Source organism: Sturnus vulgaris, chromosome 6 (genome assembly GCF_052056855.1).
Source record: "Sturnus vulgaris isolate bStuVul1 chromosome 6, bStuVul1.hap1, whole genome shotgun sequence".
Taxonomy (NCBI): Eukaryota; Metazoa; Chordata; class Aves; order Passeriformes; family Sturnidae; genus Sturnus; species Sturnus vulgaris.
The window spans coordinates 48,144,426-48,171,321 of record NC_142248.1 but is presented as its reverse complement, the minus strand read 5'-3'; the positions used below and the strand labels follow the sequence as shown (position 1 = coordinate 48,171,321).

Genomic DNA, 26,896 nt, shown 5'->3' with positions numbered 1-26,896 from the left:
TGTCTTCTCCAGGCCATGGCTGGAATGCAGGACACAGACTCCTCCTGCAGGGCTGCAGGCATGTAGCACAATGGGCAGAGCCTGGCATGGTCCTCAGCAGCTCCTGCACAGCTGGCCCACAGCTGGCCCACAGCTGGAGTGTGGTGTGGACAGAGTGGCTGCAGGAGTGCAGCCCCTGTGAGGCATTGCTGCAGCCTTGGGGCAGGATCAGCCCCAGTTGTACAGCTGGATTTGGGGTATGGGTGGCCTTCTGTTGGCATCCATTTCTTGAGTTCTGTGGAAATCTTGCCATAGCAGCACGGTTGATCAAATTTTGAAGAGCAATTAAAATCTAAATTTCTTTGCCAAAGCCTTAAGTATGTCTCTTATCTGAAATGCTCAGACTCTTTGCTGAGTGAAGAACATTAGGACCAAGAGACCCATTAAATTTTCTGGCACAGACAAAGGAGATAAATCCTGCAAACTGATGGGATCGCATGTGGCAGATCTGATGGTATCTTCTTCATGCACTGAGATGTAGAGGAGGAAAATGACCTTTCAGAATACTTTCTCTGGGCTAGATGTTTCGGAAGTGGCTGTGTTTTCTTTTTCCAGAAATCTGTATAAAGTAGTTTTGATCTTGTCCAGCTGAAGGGAAACCCATTTTATTTGCTTATATTGCTTCTTCTGTCCAAAGAGATGTTGGATCCATCTTTTGGAAGCAGAGGAAATGACACAGTGCCACTGTGTCAGCCTTTGCCTGAGCAGTTCACACCATCTCTGGTCATCATGTTCACAGACTTTTCAGAACTGTCATTCTGATGTAGGTGAGGTCACAGTCCTGGTTCAGCCTCTCCTGCTGTCAGGAATGCTGTCCTCCACTAATCCATGGTCTGCAATCCATGGTCTGCAAGCTCGGGAGCTGTGGTTCATTAATGAGAGCAACTCCACTCAGCTCTGAGCTGTGCTTTCTAGCCAAAGCTTCCATCCTAACAACCAGCAAACACCAGTGTTGGCACTACCCCAGTGGCCCTGACAGCAGGGCTTGTTAATGTGAGGTGCCAGGGGATCGAGAAGTGGCTAATTAACAGGTGAAATAATGAGGCACTTGCTTGATGGCAGCTTGCTTAGAGCTGTAGGTCTGAAGCACCTGCCAGGGAGCCAGCAGCTCTGGGCTGGAGGTGCTGGAGGGGCTGGAGGGGCTGCAGTTTCTGCTGCAGCTGCCCATCTCACCCTCTCACAGCCCACATTTCTGCCAGACCACTGAACTACAGAGCCATCAGGGCTGCAAGAGCTTTCCAAGAGCCTCAAGTCCCAGCTGTGCCCAATGCCCACGTTGTCCCCAGCCCAGAACTCTGAGTGCCACCTCCAGGAATTCCTTGTACACCTCCAGGCATGGGGACCCCAAACCTCCCTAGGCAGCCCATCTCAGTGACTGACAACCTTTTCCATGAAGAAATTCTTCCTGTGTCCAAGGGGTTTAATTCTTTAATTCTCCACTGCCCAAAAATGTGTCTGCACACTGAGGGTCTTTTTTTGTGCCTAAATACCTGTCTTCTGAGATTGGTGGAAGTTTTCTAATTAAAATGTTCAGTACCCTTGGGTCAGGTACCAGGTGCAGGAGGAGGGTTACATGTGAGATACAAAGATAAGCCTGTTACAGGGCTGGACCTCGCAAGGCAGAGCAGGAAATACATCGGGGTGATAAAGAAGTTTTCTGTGATTTTTTCTGTTTGCCATTTGCAAAGGAGCAGCAAAATGCAAACTCATGGCAGCTGTTGTCTACTGCTACAGGAGCTAAGAAAAAGGTTAGAAAGTGGTAGTTTAAGTAAGGCAGTTTCAAAGTGGCAGAGCTGGATAACTGGTACCCAGGAGTATTAAAATAATTGGCCAAGGAGCTCCCTGAGACAGTAATGGTTTATTTTTAACAAATCCTGAAATGCTGAAGATGAACCAGAGGCATGGGAAAAGGCTAATGAAAATTGATAGAAAAATTAAATATGATTTGGTCTAGGGGGAATTGTGCCATCCTTCTCTCCTGGACTGGATCCCTCTCTCACTGCTCTGCTCTCCTCCCACTTGCATCCCTCATCACTTCCAGCACAGGCTGTTCCTGCACCCCTGGACATAGGAAGCAGAGATCTCTTGATCTTCCTGCTGCTGTTGGAGGTGTTGCTGGGACAGCACGGCCGTGCTCAGCCTCTCTGCTGCCCTGTTTGCTGGCTGAGCAGTGGTTTGGCTGATGCCATCAGAGGCTGTGTGACACATGCTGATCCTGGACATTGGTTCCAGAGCCGTCCCACAGCCCACGGCCTCTGCCACCTGAACCAGCCCCTGGTGTCCCCAGCCTGGGAGGTGCCAGGTGGACACTGGGATGTGCCCTGTGATGGTGTGGTGATGGGTGCTGACCCAGCAGATGAGCAGTGCCAGTCCCTGGGGATGGGCACACCGCAGGCCAGGTCTGTGTTCCTGATCTCTGCTCCCCACCCCTCATTCCAGAGCCAGGCTGTGCATTCCACTGGCTTCTGAGGTTCTCCTGTCTCCATCCGCCCAACACAGCTCTCCTCACACATAGAGGAAATGTTTTCTTGGACACAGAGGCCTCATGTCCTCTCTAAATCAGATCTTTAAGCCTTTTGGCATGATTACTGTGCCTCTCAGCAGTCACAGTTATGGACAGAGCCGAGGTGAGCACAGGCTCGTGTAATTTCTAATTGCACCACAGAGATCAGCTCAATGACTTTCTGCTGTGTTGTCTTGTACTTTGCAAATGTGTTTTTCCCTCTTTCTGAGAGGGTCAACTCCATGAATGTGGAGCCCAGGGGAGATGCAGTGAGTTATGCTGTCCCTCAGCACACACATCTGAGCACATCCCTGTGTGAGCACATCCCTGTGTGCACATCCTGTGTGTGTGAGCACATCCCTGTGTGAGCACATCCCTGTGTGTGAGCACATCCCTGTGTGTGTGAGCACATCCCTGTGTGTGTGAGCACATCCCTGTGTGTGAGCACATCCCTGTGTGTGTGTGCACATCCCTGTGTGTGTGAGCACATCCCTGTGTGAACACATCCCTGTGTGTGAGCACATCCCTGTGTGTGAGCACATCCTGTGTGTGTGCACATCCCTGTGTGTGAGCACATCCTGTGTGTGTGCACATCCCTGTGTGAGCACATCCCTGTGTGTGAGCACATCCTGTGTGTGTGCACATCCCTGTGTGAACACATCCCTGTGTGTGTGAGCACATCCCTGTGTGTGTGAGCACATCCCTGTGTGTGAGCACATCCCTGTGTGTGAGCACATCCTGTGTGTGTGCACATCCCTGTGTGAGCACATCCCTGTGTGTGAGCACATCCTGTGTGTGTGAGCACATCCCTGTGTGTGTGAGCACATCCCTGTGTGTGAACACATCCCTGTGTGTGCACATCCCTGTGTGTGAGCACATCCCTGTATGTGTGAGCACATCCCTGTGTGTGTGTGCACATCCCTGTGTGTGTGAGCACATCCCTGTGTATGAGCACATCCCTGTGTGTATGAGCACATCCCTGTGTGTGTGAGCACATCCCTGTGTGTGTGAACACATCCCTGTGAGTGTGAGCACATCCCTGTGTGTGAGCCTGTCCTGTCCTTGGCCAGGATCCCTGGGGCAGTGCCTGGGCTTCACTGCCACCCTCTTTCACTCCTGTCCTCCCTCGACTCCCAGTTTGCTGTCTGTCCTGCTGCCAGAGCTCTGTAACATTTCCTGCAGCTTATCATTACTTTCTTCTGTTCTTATTCCCTATATCAGGAAACCATAAATATGTATTTTAGAGCCGTCAGTTTTTTCGAGCGTGTGGAGTGCTGCCTCCTGAAAAATCCCAGCAGCAGATTTTGAGCCAAAGGGAAGATTGCAAAAATAGTTTCTCCCTTATGGCACATTGAAAGTTTCCCTTTTAGGCGAAATTGCCCAACCCTGACAGATGTATCTGAAGTTTTAAAAAATATGAGTCCCAGTATTTCACTTAAACTGTCATTCTTGGTAAAGGAAAATATTCCTTTTGGTATGCCCATTGATTTCCTTTGGATGTAAATATGGACCGAGGTCTATGGGGTTCCTGCTGGAGCTGTGTGGTCAGTGAGCTCTGTGTATGTGTTGAGCAGCTGCTCCAGGCCGGCTCTGCTCAGGCTCTGCCCTGAGTTCCTGTAGCAGCTGCAGGGACTGCCCAGAGCCCTGGCCCCTGGCCCCTGGCCCCTGTTCTCTGGCCCCTGGCCCCTGGCCTGGGCACTGGCTGCCTGTGCTGGGGTCTGAGTCCCTTCAGCACAAAGAGAGTGAGGGGTTCTGCTCCGAGCGAGGCACCTACTGCTCCTGCCTCCCCCTGTGTCCCCCGAGTGCCCCTGAGCAGGGGCTGGCACAGGACGTGCACTGCTGCTCCTGCCTGGGCTGCATGGCCAGCGCCAGGAGCCAGGCTGGGGCTGGGCTGGCACTGCCCTGGCCCTGCACCAGGAGCCAGGCTGGGGCTGGGCTGGCACTGCCCTGGCCCTGCACCAGGAGCCAGGCTGGGGCTGGGCTGGCACTGCCCTGGCCCTGCACTTCCCCTCCTCCTGGGGCTGTTGGTGCTGGGCACAAGCTGTGTGTGGTGATGGAAGTGCTGGCAGTTTACTGGGGTTACATGAGAGCCTCTGCCAGGGCTCAGCTGCTGGGGCAGTGCCACCCGAGGTCACCCCTTGGGGAGCTCCCTGCTGGGGCACCTGCTGCTCTGGCTGGGCACTGGGGCTGGAGCAGCAGCCTGGGGTGCCCGGTCCCAGGGCAGAGGGTTCTGCTGGGGCTCCCTCTCTGGACTGGGCTCAGCTTTGGCCTGGTCTCCTTTCACAGTGTGCCAGAGCTGTGCCAGAGTGTGCCAGGGCTGTTCCAGAGCTGTGCCAGAGTGTGCCAGGGGCTGTGCCAGAGCTGTGCCAGAGTGTGCCAGAGCTGTGCCAGAGCTGTGCCAGGGCTGTGCCAGGGCTGTGCCAGGGCTGTGCCAGAGCTGTGCCAGGGCTGTGCCAGGGGTTGTGCCAGGGCTGTGCCAGGGCTGTGCCAGGGGCTGTACCAGGGGCTGTGCCAGAGTGTGCCAGAGCTGTGCCAGGGCTGTGCCAGGGCTGTGCCAGGGGCTGTGCCAGGGCTGTTCCAGAGCTGTGCCAGGGCTGTGCCAGGGCTGTGCCAGGGGCTGTGCCAGGGCTGTGCCAGGGCTGTTCCAGAGCTGTGCCAGGGCTGTGCCAGGGGCTGTGCCAGGGCTGTGCCAGGGGCTGTGCCAGGGGCTGTGCCAGGGCTGTGCCAGAGCTGTGCCAGAGCTGTGTCAGGGGCTGTGCCAGGGGCTGTGCCAGGGCTGTGGCAGTGGCCATGCCATCAGTGCCAGTCCTGCCAGGCAGGATTGCCTGGGTTTCCAGACGAGATAGCACAGTGGATTAATTAGAAAGTGAAGTGCTAATAGCGGTTGAAAAGAGATGTGCTTGCTGTGTGCCCCAAGTTTGGATTTATTACTACTACTTTCTGTATGGCCTATTAATTTTTGATGACTTTAGATAAATTGCATTCAGCCTGAAATAAATTAAAATAAGTGCATATAAATCATGTTCTATTCTTGGATTCTGCAAAACAAATTTCCATTTCATCTCTTGTTGTCCTTCCTTTATTACATGTATCCTGCCGGCGCGTGTCACCCGTTATTGTGATGGAAATGTTTTATCTCCTTGAGATTCCCTGCGTTTGCCTTTGAAGTGTCAGGGCTGCTGTAGACATGGCACATCTTAGATCATCTCACTAGCTAATTTGGCCACATCTGTTTGATTTACCAGTTAACAAGCCAGACCTAAATACTAAATAGTTGTTCTTCCACAAGAGCAATCTGCCGTTTGTAGCCAGTACTCCTTGACATTAAATTAAACTGTAGAAGTCAGAATCCAGCTTGGTTTATGACTCGCATCCTCAAGTGATGTTCAGGAAAGTGTAGAGACAATCCTAATAAATGCCTGGTTTTAGATTATTTAATTTACTATATGTTTATGTAAGAGTACAGTGACTAAGATAAGAATTGGCCTCAGTTAATGCTGTGACGATTGCAAGATATTGTTATGCAGATAATAAATGTCCATGTGCAGTAAATCATTGTTAGTTTATTTTTAATTTAATTTGGTGGGCTATGCAGAAGCAGGGCCATGGAAGAAATAAGTTTTTTTTGCAGTGCTCGATAAAACCTGTGAACTGTTGAGGCTTGGAAATCTGTTTATGGCTAATCCCCCGTTTTGCTCTGGTGTATGGTGCTGACAATGCCACCCTTCACAGTGCATTTCCCCCAGTTAAACTGTGTGTGTTGGGTGGCCACATTGGCTCTGGCCACAGTGCCCTAGCCAGTTCCTGGCTCCCCCTTCACCCTCATCCCTCTCCCAGAGCCTGCTGGGGAATTAGAGTGTTGGTGCATTAAAAATGGTGGCATTTGTTGGCAAAGGAAACCTTAAGAATAATTTTATTCACAGACTCATAGAATCCCAGGATGGTTTGGTTGGGAAAAGGCCTTTAAAGTTCATCTTGTGCCATGCCCCTGGTGTAGGCAAGGACACTTTCCACTAGACCAGGTTGCTCCAAGTCCTGCCCAATCTTGTCTTGAACATTTCTGGGGATGAGGCATCAATTACCTCATTTTTCCATTATTCCATATTTATCACAGCAATAAGTTAGCAATGGCCAATGCTGGGTATCCTGTACTGCTGTGGGTGGTGTCAGGATGGAGAGCTCAGGGAGTTTGGGGTGAGTGGGAGGTTGTTTATCCACCTGTGTGTCCTGGGGCCTGTCTGCTTACCATTTCTGGAGTCACTGTCCTTGCTCCCCTGGGCACCTCTGGCAATCTCACACAGCTGTGTGCTGTGGCCAACACCTGGAGGGAGGGGATGGCATCCCAAGGGGCTTGAACAGGCTGGAGGGGTGGGGTGGGTGAAGCTCAGCACCACGCAGCCTCACGGTGAGCCCCGAGCCCTGGGCACTGCTGTGTGAGGATGTAAGGCCACAGCCAGGATGTGAGCAGGGAATGGTTTGGCTGTGCTGGACCCTGGAGCAGCCACTGTGCTGCCCTTCCCATCCCCCTGGGGGTGCCTGACATGGGCAGCCTGGCAGCTGGCACTCGCCTGGCATTAGACAATGAGGTGAAAATCCCAGATTTCCTCATTGTGTGACCTGCCAGCATGTCACAGTGCTCAGGCAGGAGGAACTGCAGGGAGAGCCCGTGCCAGGACAGCAGAGGGTGAGTGGCTGGCATGACCGGCACAGCTGGCACAGCTGGCACTGCTGGTGTCCTGTAGAGGTCATCCAGCAGCTCAGGTGTGCACCCTGAACTTGGCTGGTGCCCTGCCACCCTGTGCCCTGGGTGCCTCTGCCTGGGCAGCCTGCATGCCAGGGGCTGCACCACGGTGGTGGTGGAGACCCTGAGGAGCCTCTTGCCCACCACTCGTCCCTCTGAGCCAGAGCTGGAGGGTTTGGGGCAGGCTGTGCAGGGCCACCATGGCTACCTCACCTTCAGTATCACCTGGGAATGCATGGCTGTGGAACAGAGGGATAGAGGAGTGGTAGAGAAAATCCCTTCACACCCTTCCATTGTGTTGTGTTTTGATGTTGCAAAACCAGTTTTTAAAATGCGACAATACCCCAATTCAATAAAAATGATTTGGTAAGTTAAAAGCGGCCTTGTTTAAACCATTATTCACTTAGGCCTGCTCCTGTTTGGAAGCTGCATGGCTGATGCCGATGTTGGTGTCAGTGTTTAGCATATCTGTGTTCAGGAACTCCTCAGGACCTGGAAAGCTGCGTATAGAATCACAGAATGGTTTGGGCTGGAGGAACCTTAAATGTCTTGGTGTTATGACCTTAAAATGCAATGTGTGTGTACCAGTATACCTGAGATGATTTTCTGTGACATCCCCCTGTGTGGAGCTCTGGCCCTGACTGCTGCTCTGCACGGGGCTGTGGGTGCAGGGTTCATGGGTTCAGGGGGATGAGGTTTCCTCCATCCCCCAGGAATCATGCCTGCAGTGGTATGCAACACAGGGAAAGCAGCACAGTCCCACTGCCTGCACTCAAGAGCTCCCAGCCCCTCCCAAACCCCACCCCAGGAGCTGTGGCATCACCAGGCACAGCGATTAATTAATTAATTGATACCTCACAACTCGTGCTCTGCACTGCCGCCTTCACTCATCCCGGGGATCACTCTGGGCTCTTGAAGTGTGCAGGCAGAGTGCAGGAGGCACACGGGGAGCGTGCTGGAAGTGTGCTCCCACCTTGTCTGCCCCTGTGGGTGCATGGCAGGCGGCAGTGATGGCAGTTCAGGCAGTGCTGGGTGTGCTGGTTGTGCTGGCAATACAGGCAGTACAGGCAGTGCTGGGTGTGCAGGCAGTGCTGGCAGTGCTGGGTGTGCTGGCAATACAGGCAGTGCAGGCAGTGCTGGTTGTGCTGGCAGTGCTGGGTGTGCTGGCAGTGCTGGGTGTGCTGGTTGTGCTGGCAGTTCAGGCAGTGCTGGGTGTGCTGGCAGGGCAGGCAGTGCTGGGTGTGCTGGCAGTTCAGGCAGTACAGGCAGTGCTGGGTGTGCTGGCAGTGCTGGATGTGCTGGTTGTGCAGGCAGTACAGGCAGTGCTGGGTGTGCTGGCAGGGCAGGCAGTGCTGGGTGTGCTGACAGGGCAGGCAGTACAGACAGTGCTGGGTGTGCTGGCAGGGCAGGCAGTGCTGGTCCCCTGTGCTCACAGCAGCTCATGGACACGTGTGTGATGGAGAGAACGTGGGGCGTGGCAGGGAGCAGAATGAGAAGGGAAGGAAATGAATCCCTGGAAGTGCCACGAGCCTGGGCTGTGCTGACCCCAGGTCACTGTCCCAGGGGAGCTGCCAGAGCCAGCAGGGCCAGGCTGGTGAGCGCTGGGCATTCCCCCAAGTGCAGGCACCCTGACCCTGCCCATGCCCCCTGGAAGGCTCCAGCATTCTTGTGAAAGTGCAGGACACAGGGTGCAGTGTCAGCAGAAGCGAAGGGACAATGCCTGGCGTGTGCCCATGTCCCTGCTTCTGCTGGAAACACTCCAGCTGTGACATGCACTGCTCCAGGCACCCCAAGGGCTTTTTACTTTCCGAGCACTTGGCATTGTTGAGTGTTGTCTGCTCCAGACAATGTGAAGCAATTCTAAAATAAAGTGCTTTTAAAAAAGGATATTCTATTTTTCTCCTCGATTTCTGAACTTTATGGGCATGTTTTTAAGCTGTGCGTTGCAAGGGCAAGTGCTGAAGCTGTTTGTTGTATAGAAGACAGGGGAAACCCAGCAAAAGTCCAGAAATAGAGCTTTTGAGGAAGGAACATACATTATGTCAGGAGAGGCATCATCTCTGTATGAGCTGGCAGCACTGCCCCTGGCCTTCACTTTGGCCCCTTGCTCCTGCTTCTAAGATTCCCAGAGGCCTGAGGGGTTCATGGCTGTTGGAAGCCCTTTAGGACCAGGGTACAAGATTTCCCAGGCTCATGGGTCCCCATGGGGATTCACCTGTCCACTCCTATAGCAAGTGTCAAGCATGGTGGCCTTGTGGTGCTGGCTGGTGCTCCTGGGTGCTGATCCTGGCCAGCTCAGCGTTGGGTGGCTGGCACAGCCCCCCAGAGCAAACCTCTGGATGAGTTCCATGGATTCAAATAGTTTTTTCCTCAGGTACTTTGTTTCCAATTCAGCAAAACCCTCCAACCTGTTTACAAACCACTGACCTTTGTGAAACTAAAACTCCTTGTTCTCCACTTCCCTGGTCCCAGCAGAACTCCACAGATCCCAGAATCTCCTTTTACATAGGGCATTCTGGCATGGCCACGGGGTGCCTGTGGTGCTGCTGCTGTGATTTCCCTTCCTCCATCCCCAGCAAATGAACACCAGCAGCTTCCAGAGTATTCTTCCCCCATCATCAAACTGCATTTGCAAGACCCTGAGGATCCTGACTCGTGGTCGGGTGGGAAGGGCAGTCAGTGGCTGCTATGAGCTCTGTGATGACAGATGATGTCTGAGCCAGGCCTGAGTTGGCAGCTGGCTCCAGCAGCTCCCGGTGGGCACCCTGGGCATCCCTGGCATGTTGACCATGTGTGACACCGACCATCCACACAGGAATTGGATGTAGTGGAAGTTGTTTGCTAATTAATGGCCGTTTATGGATTCTGCTGCTCCCATGTATTGTGTGATGCACAATATGTAAATGACCCTTTGGAACACTGGGCACACTGGCAGATGCTGCACTTCACATCCCAAAAAGGGGGAGGCAAAACCCCCAGCATGCAGTGTGCTGGGCACAAGGAGCCATCACAGTATGTGGCATTTCAGCCCTGAGTTCCTTGGCTCCATTTCAGGCAGGAATTTCAAATTCATTAGCACTTCTCCTGACCTCTGTCTGCTGCTAGAACAGGGGGTGGACATTGCCATGGCCTCTGCTGACTGGGTGCCAGGCTGTGCCTGCACGGCTGTGCCCCACAGGGGCTGGGGTTACTCTGGCCATTCCCCAGAACCTGTCAGACCCTGCAGAGGTTTGAGGTGGGAGTCTGCCCTTAGCAAGTGCTGGCCAGAGGGTCTGTGTGTGCCCCAGGATGCACCAGGGGCTGTTGGGGCTGTCACCCCCTGACAGGAGCGGGTGGCTCCTCTGAAGCAGTGCAAATCCTCATGGGTCTCACAGAACCACGTGTGGTGCTGGAGCTGGAGTGTGTCCCAGCTGTCCCTGCACCCTGCCCGTGTGTAGGATTGGTGCCAGGGGAGCCCAGGGTTCCCTCTCTGTGCAGGGATGGTGCCAGGGGAGCTCAGGGCTGCCCCTCTGTGCAGGGATGGTGCCAGGGGAGCCCAGGGCTGCCCCTCTGTGCAGGGATGGTGCCAGGGGAGCTCAGGGTTCCCTCTCTGTGCAGGGATGGTGCCAGGGGAGCTCAGGGTTCCCTCTCTGTGCAGGGATGGTGCCAGGGGAGCCCAGGGCTGCCCCTCTGTGCAGGGATGGTGCCAGGGGAGCCCAGGGCTGCCCCTCTGTGCAGGGATGCTCTGAGGGATGGTTGTTCTGCAGCTTCCAGGGCTGGGCTGAGGGGAGCTGGTGCTGGCGTGGAATGGAGCTCCGTGTTCCAGGCATGGGCTGGGGGTGGTGTGAAGGCCAGAAGACCTGTGGGAAGGACCCTGGGAGTGTCATCCATTGTGTGGGCATGTCCCACTCGAGAGTGGCCAGGGGAAGGGGGGTTACAGTGCTGGAGGGGTCCCTGCCTCCATAAGTCCTGGCCCTGCCCGACCACTGTCACACCTGCTGGATACCTCAGGAATGGGGATAGGAAAAGACTTCCTGTGCTCAGAGACAGGAGCAGCAGTCTGGGGACTCCAGTCGGTCCCCTCCAGCCGATGGGGAGCAGTGGAGGGCTCCCAGTCCCTGGCAGTGTGCTGGGGCTCTCTCTGGGGCTCTCTCTGGGGCTCCCAGTCCCTGGCAGTGTGCTGGGGCTCTCTCTGGGGCTCTCTCTGGGGCTCTCCCTGGGGCTCTCTCTGGGGCTCCCAGTCCCTGGCAGTGTGCTGGGGCTCTCCCTGGGGCTCTCTCTGGGGCTCCCAGTCCCTGGCAGTGTGCTGGGGCTCTCTCTGGGGCTCTCTCTGGGGCTCCCAGTCCCTGGCAGTGTGCTGGGGCTCTCTCTGGGGCTCTCTCTGGGGCTCTCTCTGGGGCTCACAGGCTCCTGGCTCTTTGGAGACACTGATCCCACTCGCTGTGACCATAAGCTATGCAGCCCACAGCAACTCGAACTTGGGTTTTATAGACAGATGAATAACTCAAAATGATCAAATGTAGCAACAGAATGATGTAAAGAGTAGTATATGTGAGAGGCTTTTTTTGTGAATCACAAATGTCACATGAAGAGCTTGACTACCCTTGTCCTGTTGCAGGCAGTGAGCAGTACATGAGCAGTGCTCACCTTCCCAGGAAGCTGGCATTTGTTTTATGTATGAATGCAGTTTACTTTCTGTTTTTTTTATCATTTTAAGCAAGTAATGAGAACCACATATTGCTTTCATTAGTCAAAAAAGTATTTTCTGCAATGAGCTCTAAGCCATGTCAGGGCTGCTATCTCTACAGATTATCTGTGTGGGGGATGAGGTATGCTGGGAGAGGAGGGGACACATGTCCAGGCTGACTTGCAGCAGTTGAGTTTTGTGATGGCTATCCTCCTAAGCCACCAGGTCCTGCAGTTGGGATTGTTTTGTGGAATTTCTCAGTGCTGAGGCACAGCCACAAGACTGCTGCACCGAGCACTCTGGGAGGAAAAGCTCTGTGTTTTTTCAGCAAGGAGGTGAAGAGTTTGTGCTACCCCTGCAGCAAGGGATGATGCCCAGGCTGGGGAGGATGGGCTGTCCCCATCTTCTTCATGTAGATCCAGGTGTGGCTTTGCTGCATCAGCTGAGGCATCCAGGTGCCAAATCCTCCCTGGTCTTTGTTGCACTCAGGGCTGGTGGGTGCTCAGCACTCTGATCCACCAGGACCTCTCCACAGGCACCCCATGCTCCCAAGGGCTCAGTCCCTCCTCCTAATGCAGTGTCATGGGCAGATGTGTGTGGGCTGCACTCACCTCCCTGCCCAGGTCATGGGAGAGGACTGTCCCTAAACCCCAGCCATGGGGGACAGTGCTGGCCATGGCCACTGGCTGGTCTTGGCCTATTTACTGCAGCCCTTTGACCTGATGGTCACTGATGGTGTTGCATCCAGCTCTGGCCACATGCTGGGATATGGCCAGAGGATATTGGCAGAGGCAATGTCCAAAACTCTCTTAGCATCCAAAAGCCACCTCTGCTGGTAGGTAACTTTGTGGTAATCTTGTCATCTCAGCCTTGTTTAAGTAGTTTCATCTTGTAATTATATTTCCAGTCTCATGAACTGATTTGAGTTCAAGCTTTTGTTAGTCCTGGGTAGCTCTAGCAAAGGACTTGGCTGAGTCCAGGCACATGACTTTAATCACAGCCATGATTAAATTGGCAGCATTAAGTTAGCAAATTTAAATGGGTGTGGTGTCCCCAGCCAAGGCTGTTCAGGGACCCCAGGGTCTGTGCTGCAGATGCCCTGAGCTGCTGAGCCCTTTCCAGTCTGGTGCTTACCAGATGCACATCAAAAGAACAAAGTCCCACCTGGAAAGGACAGGTGACAGTCCCCGGCCATGAAGTGCAGCTGCTGGGTTGGGAGGTGGCCAGTGGGTGACACAGTGGGGTCTGGGGGCTGCAGCACGCAGTTTCCTCCACTGCTTGGCATTGCTATTCTCCTGCAGGTCCTTGTCACTTGAAGGGCCACCCTGATTTGCAGTGCTGTCATGAAAGTGAGTCCACAGAACATACCTGAATACTGCCATGGCACTTTGCTTTCTGCCACAAGTCATGGCAGCAAGAATGGTGATGGTTGTACTGGTTATGGGAGAGGTTCCCAGCACTGCCCACAGCAGCAGACTCCACTCTGGACTGCAGCAGCAGTCTTATATTTTTGCAGTGGGAACTCAAAAGTTGGAGTAGTCCTGAATACTTGCAGTCCCCAGAAATATCAGGAAAAAGTGCATTGATTGTGCTGAAAAGTAGGGTTTAGGGCTGGTATTGTCACTAATCTTTTTGTTGCCTCTGCTTGCATAGCACCACGGATTTGATTTGGGTTATGGACAGACTGGACAACAGGAGCAATAATTGTTGTTCTAACATTAAATGTCTTTAAATATCAATGATGATTCAAAACTTCTGGTTCTGGCTAACTGTGAAACTAAATTTTAGCTGACCTTCATTAATGCATCTCTGGGATGGTAACGGGTCCGAGTAATGTGATCTGAACATGTGCAATTGTGCCAATCCCAAAGGGAGCTGAGTGCTTCAGTGGCAGCGTGGAGCCCCTCTGAGCACTTCTGCTCACAGAGGCACCAGTTCCTCTCAGACACGGGGGTGCTTCTCCACGGGTCCATGCTCCCACCTGCTCCACGGAGGAGCATCCCCCAGCCCTCCCTCTGCCCGTGCCTGAAGCCTTTGGCACAGTCACTGCTGGGTGATCTCACTGAGCTGGCGTGGGCACTGCTGCCATCGGCCCTGCTCCCACTTGCCCAGGAGCTGGGCCTGGCAGTGTAAGCAATAAAGCTGATTGAGCTTCTGGGCTTTGCAGGGGGAGCCGGAAAGCTGTGATCAGCTAAAATTAGCCCAAGATCCATTTTTAGTTAGATCTCTGTTGCGAGGGCTTTCTTTGTTTTGTTTTGTTTTGTTTTGTTTTGTTTTGTTTTGTTTTGTTTTGTTTTGTTTGCATTTTTGGGGTTTGAATGACATAAAATTAGCTCCTTCTGAGTTTATTCCGAAAGTGGCATTAAGAGCTTAAATGTTCAGCGGAGATGTCTGTAAACCCATTGAGCTGCTGTGATTTCAAGGCTGAGAGTTTCAGCTTAGCAAGTGAAGCACACATGAACCACTCCTCATTTCCTATGCCTGGACACTTGGCAGGGGCTCTGCTGGGATGTGGAGATGTGCTGGGCAGCAGGATGGGCTCCAGCAGGGAGGGCTTCCCAATCGCTTTGTCATTTGCACGTGAGTGTGGGGTGTGCATACAGACATCCCTGACTCTCAGCTGTGCTCCTGGCAGGCACTCTTGTGTCAGCATGGGCAATGAAGAAGAACCAGGTAACACAGTGAGGGTGACTCGCTGCCACCTGAACTTCAGTTCCATGGCTTAACCACAGATTATCTATCTTGGCTTTTTTATTATGTCCATCTTAGCTCACATAGACTAACTGCTGTTTGCTCTCCCTTGCAGGCTCTTGAATCTGTTCTACAATGGAAAAACTGCTTTTGTTTCTGCTGTTCATTGGCGTAGCGGTGCGAGCTCAGATCTGCCCCAAGCGCTGCGTCTGTCAGATCTTGTCTCCGAACCTCGCCACCCTCTGTGCCAAGAAAGGGCTCTTGTTTGTTCCTCCCAACATTGACAGGAGGACCGTGGAGCTGCGGCTGGCAGACAACTTTGTTACAAACATTAAAAGGAAAGACTTTGCCAACATGACCAGCCTGGTGGACCTGACGCTGTCCCGGAATACAATCAGTTTTATCACACCTCACGCGTTTGCCGACCTGCGCAATTTGCGGGCTCTGCATTTGAACAGCAACCGATTGACTAAGATCACTAATGACATGTTCAGTGGGCTCTCCAATCTCCACCACTTGATACTGAACAATAATCAGCTGACTTTAATTTCTTCCACAGCTTTCGATGATGTTCTAGCTCTCGAGGAATTGGATTTGTCTTACAACAATCTGGAAACCATCCCTTGGGATGCGGTGGAGAAAATGGTCAGTTTGCACACTCTCAGTCTTGACCACAACATGATTGACCATATTCCTAAGGGGACCTTCTCCCACCTCCACAAGATGACCAGGCTGGACGTCACATCCAACAAACTGCAGAAGCTTCCGCCTGATCCGCTCTTCCAGCGCGCTCAGGTGCTGGCAACCTCAGGAATTATCAGCCCCTCAACGTTTGCGCTGAGCTTTGGTGGGAACCCCTTGCATTGCAACTGTGAGCTTTTGTGGCTGAGGCGCCTTTCCAGGGAGGACGACCTGGAGACCTGTGCCTCCCCCACGCTGCTGTCTGGCCGGTACTTCTGGTCCATCCCAGAGGAGGAGTTCCTCTGCGAGCCCCCGCTCATCACGCGGCACACGCACGAGCTGCGCGTGCTGGAGGGGCAGCGAGCAGCCCTGCGCTGCAAGGCCCGGGGGGACCCCGAGCCAGCAATCCATTGGATTTCACCCGAGGGCAAACTGATTTCCAACGCCACCAGGTCCACGGTGTACGACAACGGGACGCTCGACATCCTTATCACGACGGTGAAGGACACGGGCTCCTTCACCTGCATTGCTTCCAACCCAGCAGGGGAGGCCACGCAGACGGTGGACCTGCACATCATCAAACTCCCCCACTTGCTGAACAGCACAAACCACATCCACGAGCCTGACCCAGGCTCCTCGGATATCTCCACGTCCACCAAGTCGGGCTCCAATGCGAGCAGTAGCAACGGGGATACTAAAGTCAGCCAGGATAAGAAGGTGGTCGTTGCAGAAGCGACGTCCTCCACGGCTCTGCTGAAATTCAATTTTCAGAGGAATATACCTGGGATACGTATGTTTCAAATCCAGTACAATGGTACTTATGATGACTCCCTTGTTTACAGGTAAGGCAGCCCCAGCCTGCCCATGTGGGACCGTGCTGGGTGCTCGGTGCTGGCGTGTGGTCCCTGGCCTGGGCAGCCCCTCTGCTGGAGTTCCTGGGCCATGCTGTGCCAACTGAGTGGAGCCCAGCCCTGGCAGCTCCTTGTGGGAGCCTCAGGAAGGACTCGTGCCATTTCTACTCACAAGTGGGAAAATCACTTAGAACAGTGTTATTTTTAGATAATCCAAATGGACCTCTAATCCTCTGAACTGATCTGAGAAAGGTTGTGAAGGTAGATGGATTAAATGGATCCTAATGTGCTCGGCTTTATGGAGGCACAGGGAGGACAGTGTCTGTGACCGTGTTCCTCGCAGAGCTTTCTGCTGGTGCCCGTGCTGGGGAGTGCAGGGGGCCTCTGTGCTGCCTGGTGTAGCTGTTGCATCCTTCAGCATTGGCTTTGCTTGGTCATTTCTTCTGCAAATTTCTTTATCCATTACTAGGACAAGGGATGTTTGCTTTAAACTGAAAGAGGGTAAATGTAGATCAGATAACTGAAAAAAATTCTTCCCTGTGAGGAGAGTGAGACCTTGGCACAAGTTCCTCAGAGAAGTTGTGGCTGCCCTATCCATGGGAGTGTCCAAGGCCAGGCTGGACAGGGATTGGGGCAGCCTTGTCTAGTGGAAGGTGTTCCTGCCCGTGGCAGCAGGGTGAACTGGATGGTCTTTAAATGTCGCTTCCAACCCAAGCCATCCTGTGATTCCATGTTTTTGGTGTGGTTGTTCTGATAAGGGGCTCTGCCATGCTGAGCCATGCCAGGGGGCTGGGCAGTGACTGCTGCTACATCAGAGGCCAGGCAGGAGCTGCTGGGGGGATGGAGATCAGCCCCACGGACAGAGGCTGGGGTGGTGCCCAGCATGGCCTGGGCTGCCCCACAGCGTGGGAAGGTGCCGGTGTGTCCTCCAGGTTCATTCACACTGGTCTCCTTCTCCCCCAGAATGATACCTCCCACGAGCAAAACCTTTCTGGTCAACAACCTGGCTGCGGGGACGATGTACGACCTGTGCGTCCTGGCCATCTACGATGACGGGATCACCTCGCTGACGGCCACCAGAGTGGTGGGCTGCACACAGTTCACCACCGAGCAGGATTACGTGCGCTGCCACTTCATGCAGTCCCAGTTCCTGGGTGGGACCATGATTATCATCATCGGTGGGATCATTGTGGCGTCCGTGCTCGTGTTCATCATCATCCTCATGATCCGCTACAAGGTGTGTAACAACAACGGGCAGCAGAAGGCCACCAAGGTCAGCAACGTGTACTCGCAGACGAACGGGGCTCAGATCCAGGGCTGCAGCGGGGTGCTGTCGCAGTCCATGTCCAAGCAGGCTCTCGGGCACGAGGAGGGCGTCCAGTGCTGCAAGGCTGCCAGCGATGGTGTCACGCAGTCGCCGGACGCCGGCTCCAGCCAGGACTCAGCCACCACTACCTCCGCTTTGCCTCCCGCCTGGACTTCCAGCACGTCCCTGGCGCAGAAGCAGAAGCGAAAGTCGGGGCCAAAGCCGGGCAGCGAGGCGCAGGGCGAGGCCGGCGGCAGCGCCGAGCCCCAGAACTCGAACAGAAATAACTCCACGGCCCTGCAGCTGGCCAGCCGCCCCCCTGAGGCGGCCCACTCGTACAAAAGAGCACAATCCAAGCCAAGTAAGTTCCTGACGCTGCCGGCCGACGCGTCGCGGGCCAAGCGCCGGCGGTCGCTGGGCGGCGAGCTGCTGGAGCCCCGCGGCGCCCCCGGCCTGCGCTCCAAGCGGAGCCTGTCCATGAACGGGATGCTAGTCCAGGCTGACTGCGCCGATAGCGGAAAAGCAACTTTCTCCAGTTCTGAGTGGATATTGGAAAGCACTGTGTGACCTGCTTTTTTTTTTTCTTTTTTCTTTTTTTTTTTTTTTTTTAAATTTTTATTTTAACTAAAAACAAAACACCAAACGTTGTGTGAAACTCCCTTTCCCAGGGAATTGGATTTGGATGTCCACTGCTGTCTCGCTGATTAATGGCTTGTTCATGCGGGGTCTGTATAAGCCACCCAGTGCACACCGGGGGTTATTTAGTTTTTGTTTGGTTTTATTTAATATCAAAACCGAAGGCAACATTCAGAGATTAAAAAAAAAAAAAAAAAAAAAAAAAAAAGGAAAAAAAGATTAAGGGGTGAAAAAAAGCATGAAACAGCACCAGTGCCTTCCCTGCTCTAGGACTGGCTTCCTGGTTCTGCAGTAGCAGAAAACAAAAGAGAGAGTTTTCACAGAAAAAGCCTTTTATAAAGGAAATACAATTTCCTCCAAGCTAACGAATAACCACTTCTGGATCAATCAGTAAAATGATATTTTTTAAACCGGTCAGACTGTATATTTCTTTTCCGTGACAATGGTGTTGCCTTTGTTTTTAGGCAGATGCTGTACAGGAGCAACAACGCTGTGTTGTTATGTTGTGTAAAATAAAATATTCACTCGGTACTCCAGCCAGCCTCGCGGTGACTGCCCTGCCGGAGCAGCGGGGCCTTGGTGCTCCACAGCTCCCACCGTGGGGCTGGGAGGAGGAGGAGGAGGAGGCCCCAGGGTGTGGGGTCCATCCCTTGTGCCCCATGGCCGGGCTGGGCACGGGGAAGCAGAGGGATCCCACACGGCTCTCCCTGGAAAGGTGCCTGACCCACGGTGCGGGCAGAGCCTGTCCTGCAGCCTGCGGGAGGGAGCGGGGCTGGGCCACCTCGGGGTGCAGGGCAGAGCTGAGCAGGACCATGAGTGGCCAGGTGGGCAGGAGGCCAGGTGACCAGGTGGGCATGTTATCAGGTGGGCAGAGGGCCAGGTGGCCAGGTGAGCAGGGGGCCAAGTAGGCAGGTGACCAGGTGGGCAGGTGACCAGGTGGGCAGGGGACCAGGTGACCAGGTGATCAGGTGGCCAGCAGGGCTGCAGCAGCAGGGACACGGCCATTCGGCACCTGGGCACTGGCTGGGTGGGCAGTGATGGTCATATCCTGCTGGCCTGGGCTTTTGGGGCGTATTTCCCATGAACTTTATGGTTTGATCCAGTTCTTTTCAGTCCCTGAGTGCTTTGAAGGGCTGGAGGATGATGGTCTCACCTTTGAGCTGCTCTTGATTGTGGTGCCTGTGGACACAGTGATTTCGGGCCCCTCTGGAGGGACAGAACCCCACAGCAGCAGGGGACAGCAGGTGCAGATTTCGTTGTGTGGATGGCAGCTGCTCTGCTCTCTCTAAAGGGAAACCTGCAATTAATATTAATTAAACTCATATGGTCATCATATTCAAATTAGAGACAGCTTAACGCTGAGTATTTGGGCACTGTGCATTCTCAGATGCCAAATAATAAGATGGGCTCTGTGGCCATGAAAGTGAGAGAATAGTTAAATTTTATGCCCTGTCTGCTTGTTCTGGGGACACTAGCTGAGGCAGGAGCCTGAGGCCAGCCTGGCTCCAAGCAGGGCACTTGTGGGGGAATCTCACGGTGGGGAGCAGCCCCTGCACCCCCACACCAGCACGGGGCTGATGCTCTTGGCCAGTGTGGGTGGCTCTGGGTGATTTTATTGCCTGTCATGGAAGAATAAAGTCAGTGAGGGTGGTGTAAAGGATCTAAAAGGAAGAGGCTGATTCTTTTTTAGAAACCCTTTTTGCTTCCCTCAGGAAATGCAGAGACCAAATAGGAAACAAAGCCTCAAAATGAGAAAACCCGCTTCCTGCTGGAAAAGTTTAAAAAAATGCAATAAATCCCTCCTTGGATTGCTCTGGCAAGCCATGAGCACTGCAGGAACAGAAGGGAGCTATTAAATAACGTGCTGTCAAGGACAGGGGTGGTGTGTGCAGGGTCTGGCAGTCTGTTGACAAGGGTTTTGCCCAGGGTGAGTAAATGTGAAGGTCTGAGCCCCAGGGAGGGACTGTGCTGGCAGAGGCACCTTCCCCCCCACGCTGGGGTACAGGGAGAGTGTCAGAGGTTTGCTGTGGTTTGATTGAATCATGCATTTTAAAAACATCAAATGAAAATGCTTTTATATGTTGTCTAAAACTGGACCTAAATCTGTGTGATGTTTTGTGAAAGTGCTAAAATACTAATGGTGTCTTGTGGTTTAAGGAAGTTTATTTTTATATTTGTAATTTTTCACTCAAAGGAATAATTTTCTAAGCACTGCAGCTGATGCTCTGTCCATGGTGCCTGTGTGTCAAGCAGCGTTCCGGTTTGATTCTCTGCTGAGAGTTCAGGACAGGGGATCTGGGCAGCCGGGGGTTCCTCTCATTCCAGCTTCTCTCCCTGGCTGAGAGGATCATCCCTTGGGAATGCCCTGGGCATGGAATCATCTGTTCCCACTGGAGTAACTGCAGTGGGACATTTTGTTTTATTCAGGCTTGATTCAAAGTGTGGGAAGCCTCATGGAGGAGGAAATTCTCTGTCCTTTCTGTTCTGCAGAAACCATAGGTTACCAACTGTGTGAGATAGAAAATGTGCTGAGATGCTCCTGGATCAGAATAACATCAGGCTATTTCCCCCAGACTGGAATAACTCCTCAGTGTAGGAGGTGATGGAACGGGGGGGTGATGTGCTGTGGCCCCAGATACAGGGGGGTCTGCAGGGACATGAGCCCAAGGTGCCTCCCTGCCCCTCAGGCACTGCCTGCCTGCAGCTGGGCTCTGTGCTCCTGCTCAGCCATCGATTATGGGAGATTTCAGCCGTCAGAGGGTCTCTGTGGTGGAGGAGAAACTCCCTCAGAAAGTTCTGAGCTCCTAGTGCACTGGCTGGAGCACAGGCCCTGGCTGGAGATGGGGCTGTGTTAGGGGCTGGAGGAGCTGGTGCTGTGTCTGTGTCTGTGTGTGTGTCTGTGTGTGTGTCTGTGTCTGTGTCTGTGTCTGTGTCTGTGTGTGTGTGTCTGTGTCTGTGTCTGTGTGTGTGTCTGTCTGTGTGTGTGTCTGTGTGTGTGTCTGTGTGTGTGTCTGTGTGTGTGTGTCTGTGTGTGTGTCTGTGTGTGTGTCTGTGTCTGTGTCTGTGTGTGTGTCTGTCTGTGTGTGTGTCTGTGTGTGTGTCTGTGTGTGTGTGTCTGTGTCTGTGTCTGTGTCTGTGTGTGTGTCTGTCTGTGTGTGTGTCTGTGTGTGTGTGTGTGTGTGTGTGTCTGTGTGTGTGTCTGTGTCTGTGTGTGTGTCTGTCTGTGTGTGTGTCTGTGTCTGTGTGTGTGTGTGTGTGTGTCTGTGTGTGTGTGTGTGTCTGTGTGTGTGTCTGTCTGTGTGTCTGTGTGTGTGTCTGTGTGTCTGTGTGTGTGTCTGTGTGTGTGTCTGTGTCTGTGTGTGTGTGTGTGTGTCTGTCTGTGTGTGTGTGTCTGTGTCTGTGTGTGTGTCTGTGTGTGTGTCTGTGTGTGTGTGTCTGTGTGTGTGTGTGTGTCTGTGTGTGTGTCTGTGTCTGTGTGTGTGTCTGTGTCTGTGTCTGTGTGTGTGTGTGTGTGTCTGTGTGTGTGTGTGTGTGTGTGTGTGTGTGTGTGTGTCTGTGTGTGTCTGTGTGTGTGTGTCTGTGTCTGTGTGTGTGTGTGTGTGTGTGTCTGTGTGTGTGTCTGTGTGTGTGTCTGTGTCTGTGTGTGTGTCTGTGTCTGTGTGTGTGTGTGTGTCTGTGTCTGTGTGTGTGTGTGTGTGTGTGTCTGTGTGTGTGTCTGTGTGTGTGTCTGTGTCTGTGTGTGTGTCTGTGTCTGTGTGTGTGTGTGTGTGTGTGTCTGTGTGTGTGTGTGTGTCTGTGTGTGTGTGTCTGTGTGTGTGTGTGTCTGTGTCTGTGTGTGTGTGTCTGTGTCTGTGTGTGTGTGTCTGTGTGTGTCTGTGTGTGTGTCTGTGTCTGTGTCTGTGTGTGTGTCTGTGTGTGTGTCTGTGTCTGTGTCTGTGTGTGTGTCTGTGTCTGTGTCTGTGTCTGTGTGTGTGTCTGTGTCTGTGTGTGTGTCTGTGTGTGTCTGTGTGTGTGTCTGTGTGTGTGTCTGTGTCTGTGTGTGTGTCTGTGTGTCTGTGTCTGTGTGTGTCTCTGTGTCTGTGTCTGTGTGTGTGTGTCTGTGTGTGTCTGTGTGTGTGTCTGTGTCTGTGTCTGTGTGTGTGTCTGTGTGTGTGTCTGTGTCTGTGTCTGTGTGTGTGTCTGTGTGTGTGTCTGTGTCTGTGTGTGTGTCTGTGTCTGTGTGTGTGTCTGTCTGTGTGTGTGTCTGTGTGTGTGTGTGTGTGTGTGTGTCTGTGTGTGTGTCTGTGTCTGTGTGTGTGTCTGTCTGTGTGTGTGTCTGTGTCTGTGTGTGTGTGTGTGTGTGTCTGTGTGTGTGTGTGTGTCTGTGTGTGTGTCTGTCTGTGTGTCTGTGTGTGTGTCTGTGTGTCTGTGTGTGTGTCTGTGTGTGTGTCTGTGTCTGTGTGTGTGTCTGTGTCTGTGTGTGTGTCTGTGTCTGTGTCTGTGTGTGTGTGTGTGTGTGTCTGTGTCTGTGTGTGTGTCTGTGTCTGTGTCTGTGTCTGTGTCTGTGTGTGTGTCTGTGTCTGTGTGTGTGTCTGTGTGTCTGTGTGTGTGTGTGTCTGTGTCTGTGTCTGTGTCTGTGTCTGTGTGTGTGTCTGTGTGTGTGTGTGTCTGTGTCTGTGTGTGTGTCTGTGTGTCTGTGTGTGTGTCTGTGTCTGTGTGTGTCTGTGTCTGTGTGTGTGTCTGTGTCTGTGTCTGTGTCTGTGTCTGTGTCTGTGTCTGTGTCTGTGTGTCTGTGTGTGTCTGTGTCTGTGTCTGTGTCTGTGTCTGTGTGTGTGTGTGTGTCTGTGTGTGTGTCTGTGTCTGTGTGTGTGTCTGTGTCTGTGTCTGTGTCTGTGTCTGTGTCTGTGTGTCTGTGTCTGTGTGTGTGTCTGTGTGTGTGTGTGTGTGTGTGTCTGTGTGTGTGTGTGTGTGTGTGTGTGTCTGTGTCTGTGTCTGTGTCTGTGTCTGTGTCTGTGTCTGTGTCTGTGTCTGTGCTGCCTTCCTGCTGTGCCCAGGCGTGTCCTTACCCCGAGGACAGGGTGTGGCACCGGCACCAGCTGAGGCTTGGTGCCAGCAGCACAGGGATGCTCCTGCCTCCCAGGGACCATGGCAGCCCTGCATTGCTCCCCAGAGCAGCCGAGTGTGCAGTGGCACGGAGCTGTGGTGGGTGGGCAGTGCTGTGTGGCTGTCTGACCCTCTGGAAGGGCAGTAGGGCCCTCTGTGTGCCATGGGCCGCTGTGCCTGCAGCCAGGGTGGGCACCAGCTCAGGGAGGGGCACGCTGCTTCCTTGGCAATGGCTGCAGCTGCTGCCAGGGTCACTTCTCTTCCCTCAGGCAAGGGGAGGCAGAGCCTCAGTGACCCTGGAGCTCTGGTGGTACTGAGCCTGAGAGTGCCCCTTGCAGAGGGGTCACATCTGTCAGCACTGATGGCTCAGGAACATCCACCTCCCTGTGCCAAGGTGCTGCTGCCCCTCAGGGTGCACCACCACTGCCCAAAAGCTGCACTAGCAGCAGCCACCTATTGCACGGTGCCTTCTCCTGGCAGTAATTTTAATGCTGGTTAGAGTTCTGGTTTAAAAGCAGCAAACTGTGGCTAGTCCACAGGGTCCTGCTTACAAATGCCGTGGTTCTCCCTTTTCCCCAAAGGCTGCTGCTGGAGAGAAAAGGAAGCTTGGCTTGGAAGGAAGGAAACTTGAAAGGGAAAGAGCAAATGTGGCACGTGGCTGGCTGCAGACTCCACATCAGGGACTGTGTTTGTGTTAAAATGAACAGAATAAGCTCCAGGTTTTGTGGTGCTGTGTCACCTCAGGTCATCTCAAGAACTGTACTTTAGAAGCATCTGGGTCAGGAGTCTGAAAGGTGAGCCCAGGCTGGTGTGCCTGGCTTGGTGTGAGCTGGTTTTCCTCCTGCACTGCCAGGTTCTGCTCTGGAGGCACCCACAGTGCTGTGTGCAAGCTGTACCATCTCCTCTTCCCACTGGGAGAGGGAATGAGGAAAACCGGTCGGGATTGGAGCCCAGCCCCTCGGTGGGCACACAGGGACCCCCACCTGGCCTAAGCCTGGGCTCCTTGTGGCCAGTCTGGGGGCTGTAACCCACAGCAGCCAAAGATGAGTTTAAAGCAATGCCTGGTTGGATTTTGCACATGGCAGCAGCACATTGCACTCCCCGGGGTAAGTGGGGCTGTGCTGGGTGGAGCAGCTGCCCCAAGGGCTGTCCCTGTGCCTGCCGTGGGGCACGACAGGGGCACATGGCACCTCCCCATTGCAAACCCCAGGGAGGTGGGCTCTGTGTCTGTGCCCACCTGCTGCTCTGCTCTGGAGTGCCCAGCTCTGTGGGAGCCCCTGGCAGGGTGTGGAACTGGAGTCCCTGCTGTGGGCAAAGGCTTGGCCTGTGCAAGGGCAGCAGCAAATCGAGAAAATGGAGAAGTCTCTGGTTCTGGAGCAATGAGCTTTGCTGGTTCTTGGGGGTTCTGGAGGTTGTCTTGGTAGTTGGATTTTCCCTGAAGCAGCAGCGGCAGCCTTAGTGCTGTGCCTGCACTCCCTGATGGTGGCAAGAATTGTGGCAGAGGTGTGGGTGGGGACATTGGCTACTGTTAGCCCTGTTTCCCATTAGCCCAGTCTCCTCTCAGCCCAGTCTCCCTTTAGCCCAGTCTCCCTTTAGCCCTGTCTCCTGCTAGCCCAGTCTCCTGTTAGCCCAGTCTCCTGCTAGCCCAGTCTCCCGTTAGCCCAGTCTCCTGTTGGCCCAGTCTCCTGTTAGCCCAGTCTCCCGTTAGCCCAGTCTCCCTTTAGCCCAGTCTCCCGTTAGCCCACTCTCCCTTTAGCGCAGTCTCCCTTTAGCCCAGTCTCCCGTTAGCCCTGTCTCCTGTTGGCCCAGTCTCCCGTTAGCCCTGTCTCCTGTTAGCCCAGTCTCCTGTTAGCCCAGTCTCCTGTTGGCCCAGTCTCCTGTTAGCCCAGTCTCCCATTAGCCCAGTCTCCCTTTAGCCCAGTCTCCCTTTAGCCCAGTCTCCCGTTAGCCCAGTCTCCCTTTAGCCCAGTCTCCCTTTAGCCCAGTCTCCCGTTAGCCCAGTCTCCCGTTAGCCCAGTCTCCCTTTAGCCCAGTCTCCCTTTAGCCCAGTCTCCCGTTAGCCCACTCTCCCTTTAGCGCAGTCTCCCTTTAGCCCAGTCTCCCGTTAGCCCTGTCTCCTGTTGGCCCAGTCTCCCGTTAGCCCTGTCTCCTGTTAGCCCAGTCTCCTGTTAGCCCAGTCTCCTGTTGGCCCAGTCTCCTGTTAGCCCAGTCTCCCGTTAGCCCAGTCTCCCTTTAGCCCAGTCTCCCTTTAGCCCAGTCTCCCGTTAGCCCAGTCTCCCGTTAGCCCAGTCTCCCTTTAGCCCAGTCTCCCTTTAGCCCAGTCTCCCGTTAGCCCAGTCTCCCGTTAGCCCAGTCTCCTGTTGGCCCAGTCTCCCGTTAGCCCAGTCTCCCTTTAGCCCAGTCTCCCGTTAGCCCAGTCTCCCTTTAGCCCAGTCTCCCGTTAGCCCAGTCTCCCGTTAGCTGCCGTGCTCTGCTGCCCCAGCCCGTGCAGTGCACAAGGCACCGAGACAGTGCCAGGGCCGAGGGCAGCTCTGCTGCTGCTGCCTGGGCTGGGCTGGGCTGGGCTGGGACCCTTGGTGCAGTGCCCAGGCTGTGCACAGTTCTGGGACCATCAGTGGGTGCTGTGCCCAGGCTGGCCCCGTGGCAGCTCCTGGGGCTGTTGCTGGGTGCTGTGCCCAGGCTGGCAGCTCCTGGGGCTGTTGCTGGGTGCTGTGCCCAGGCTGGCAGCTCCTGGGGCTGTTGCTGGTCCCACACCAGCGAGGCTTTGGCCATGGGAAAGGCTGATGCTGCTCCTCGTCCCCTCACTGTGTCTGTTCTGTCTCTTTGTGCAGAAGCCGGGGCCTCTCTGCAGGACACCAGCCCTTCTGCACTCCCCGAAAACGCTGCCACCGATGTTGTTGCTCGGCAGAAAACAATCCGGTTCCAGGTCTGCGAGGACTGACGTGTGGCTCCGCACTCACCCCACGAAACCTTTACTTGAAGCTGCAGCCGAGGCCCCGTGGCCGTCAAGGTCGGCTGCCTCGATAAACTGTCTTCCCCCTCACAGGTTTCCCATCTCCCATCTACCACTTAAAGTCTACAATACCTGTTTTTTCTGGTGTCCAAGGTTTTTATAACTAAAAACTATGAAGAAAAATCTGGTGGCAACAGCTGCAGTCCCAGGTCATGTTCCATGTCGCCAGTGGTGAGGTCACGAGCTGTAAACATGGTAGCTTCAATCACCTGAACAAATAAATGTTTTACTACAATGGCATGGGCATGTTGGTTGATCCAGAGGGTTGTGTCTGGCAGATTGGTTGATCCAGAGAGTCCCTGTGCTGCCCGGGGTCTGTGCCCATGGACTGACCCCACACTGCCCAGGGTCTGTGCCCATGGACTGACCCCACACTGCCCGGGTCTGTGCCCATGGAGTGACCCCACACTGCCCGGGGTCTGTGCCCTCACAGTGACCCCACACTGCCCGGGGTCTGTTCCCTCACAGTGACCCCACACTGCCCGGGGTCTGTGCCCTCACAGTGACCCCACACTGCCCGGGGTCTGTTCCCTCACAGTGACCCCACACTGCCCGGGGTCTGTGCCCATGGAGTGACCCCACACTGCCCGGGGTCTGTGCCCTCACAGGGACCCCACACTGCCCGGGGTCTGTGCCCATGGAGTGACCCCACACTGCCCGGGGTCTGTTCCCTCACAGTGACCCCAC

General features: G+C 54.1%; 1 protein-coding gene across 5 annotated transcripts in view; it reads left to right on the top strand.

The window, feature by feature from the left end:
- LRFN5 (leucine rich repeat and fibronectin type III domain containing 5) overlaps positions 1-26,449 on the top strand; it is a 43,156-nt gene extending 16,707 nt beyond the window's left edge. For 2 of the 5 annotated variants that reach the window (XM_014893013.2, XM_014893012.2), the window contains exons 2-4: positions 14,756-16,163; positions 17,136-17,839; positions 26,028-26,449. In XM_014893013.2, coding sequence (XP_014748499.1) covers positions 14,776-16,163; positions 17,136-17,839; positions 26,028-26,137 — 2,202 coding nt within the window. In that variant the 5' untranslated portion in view covers positions 14,756-14,775 and the 3' untranslated portion in view covers positions 26,138-26,449. Of the gene's footprint in view, positions 1-14,755; positions 16,164-17,135; positions 18,651-26,027 lie in introns of those variants that run through there. The other 3 variants (XM_014893011.2, XM_088166476.1, XR_015804307.1) reach the window with 2 other exon arrangements.
- Positions 26,450-26,896: the final 447 nt, after the last annotated feature.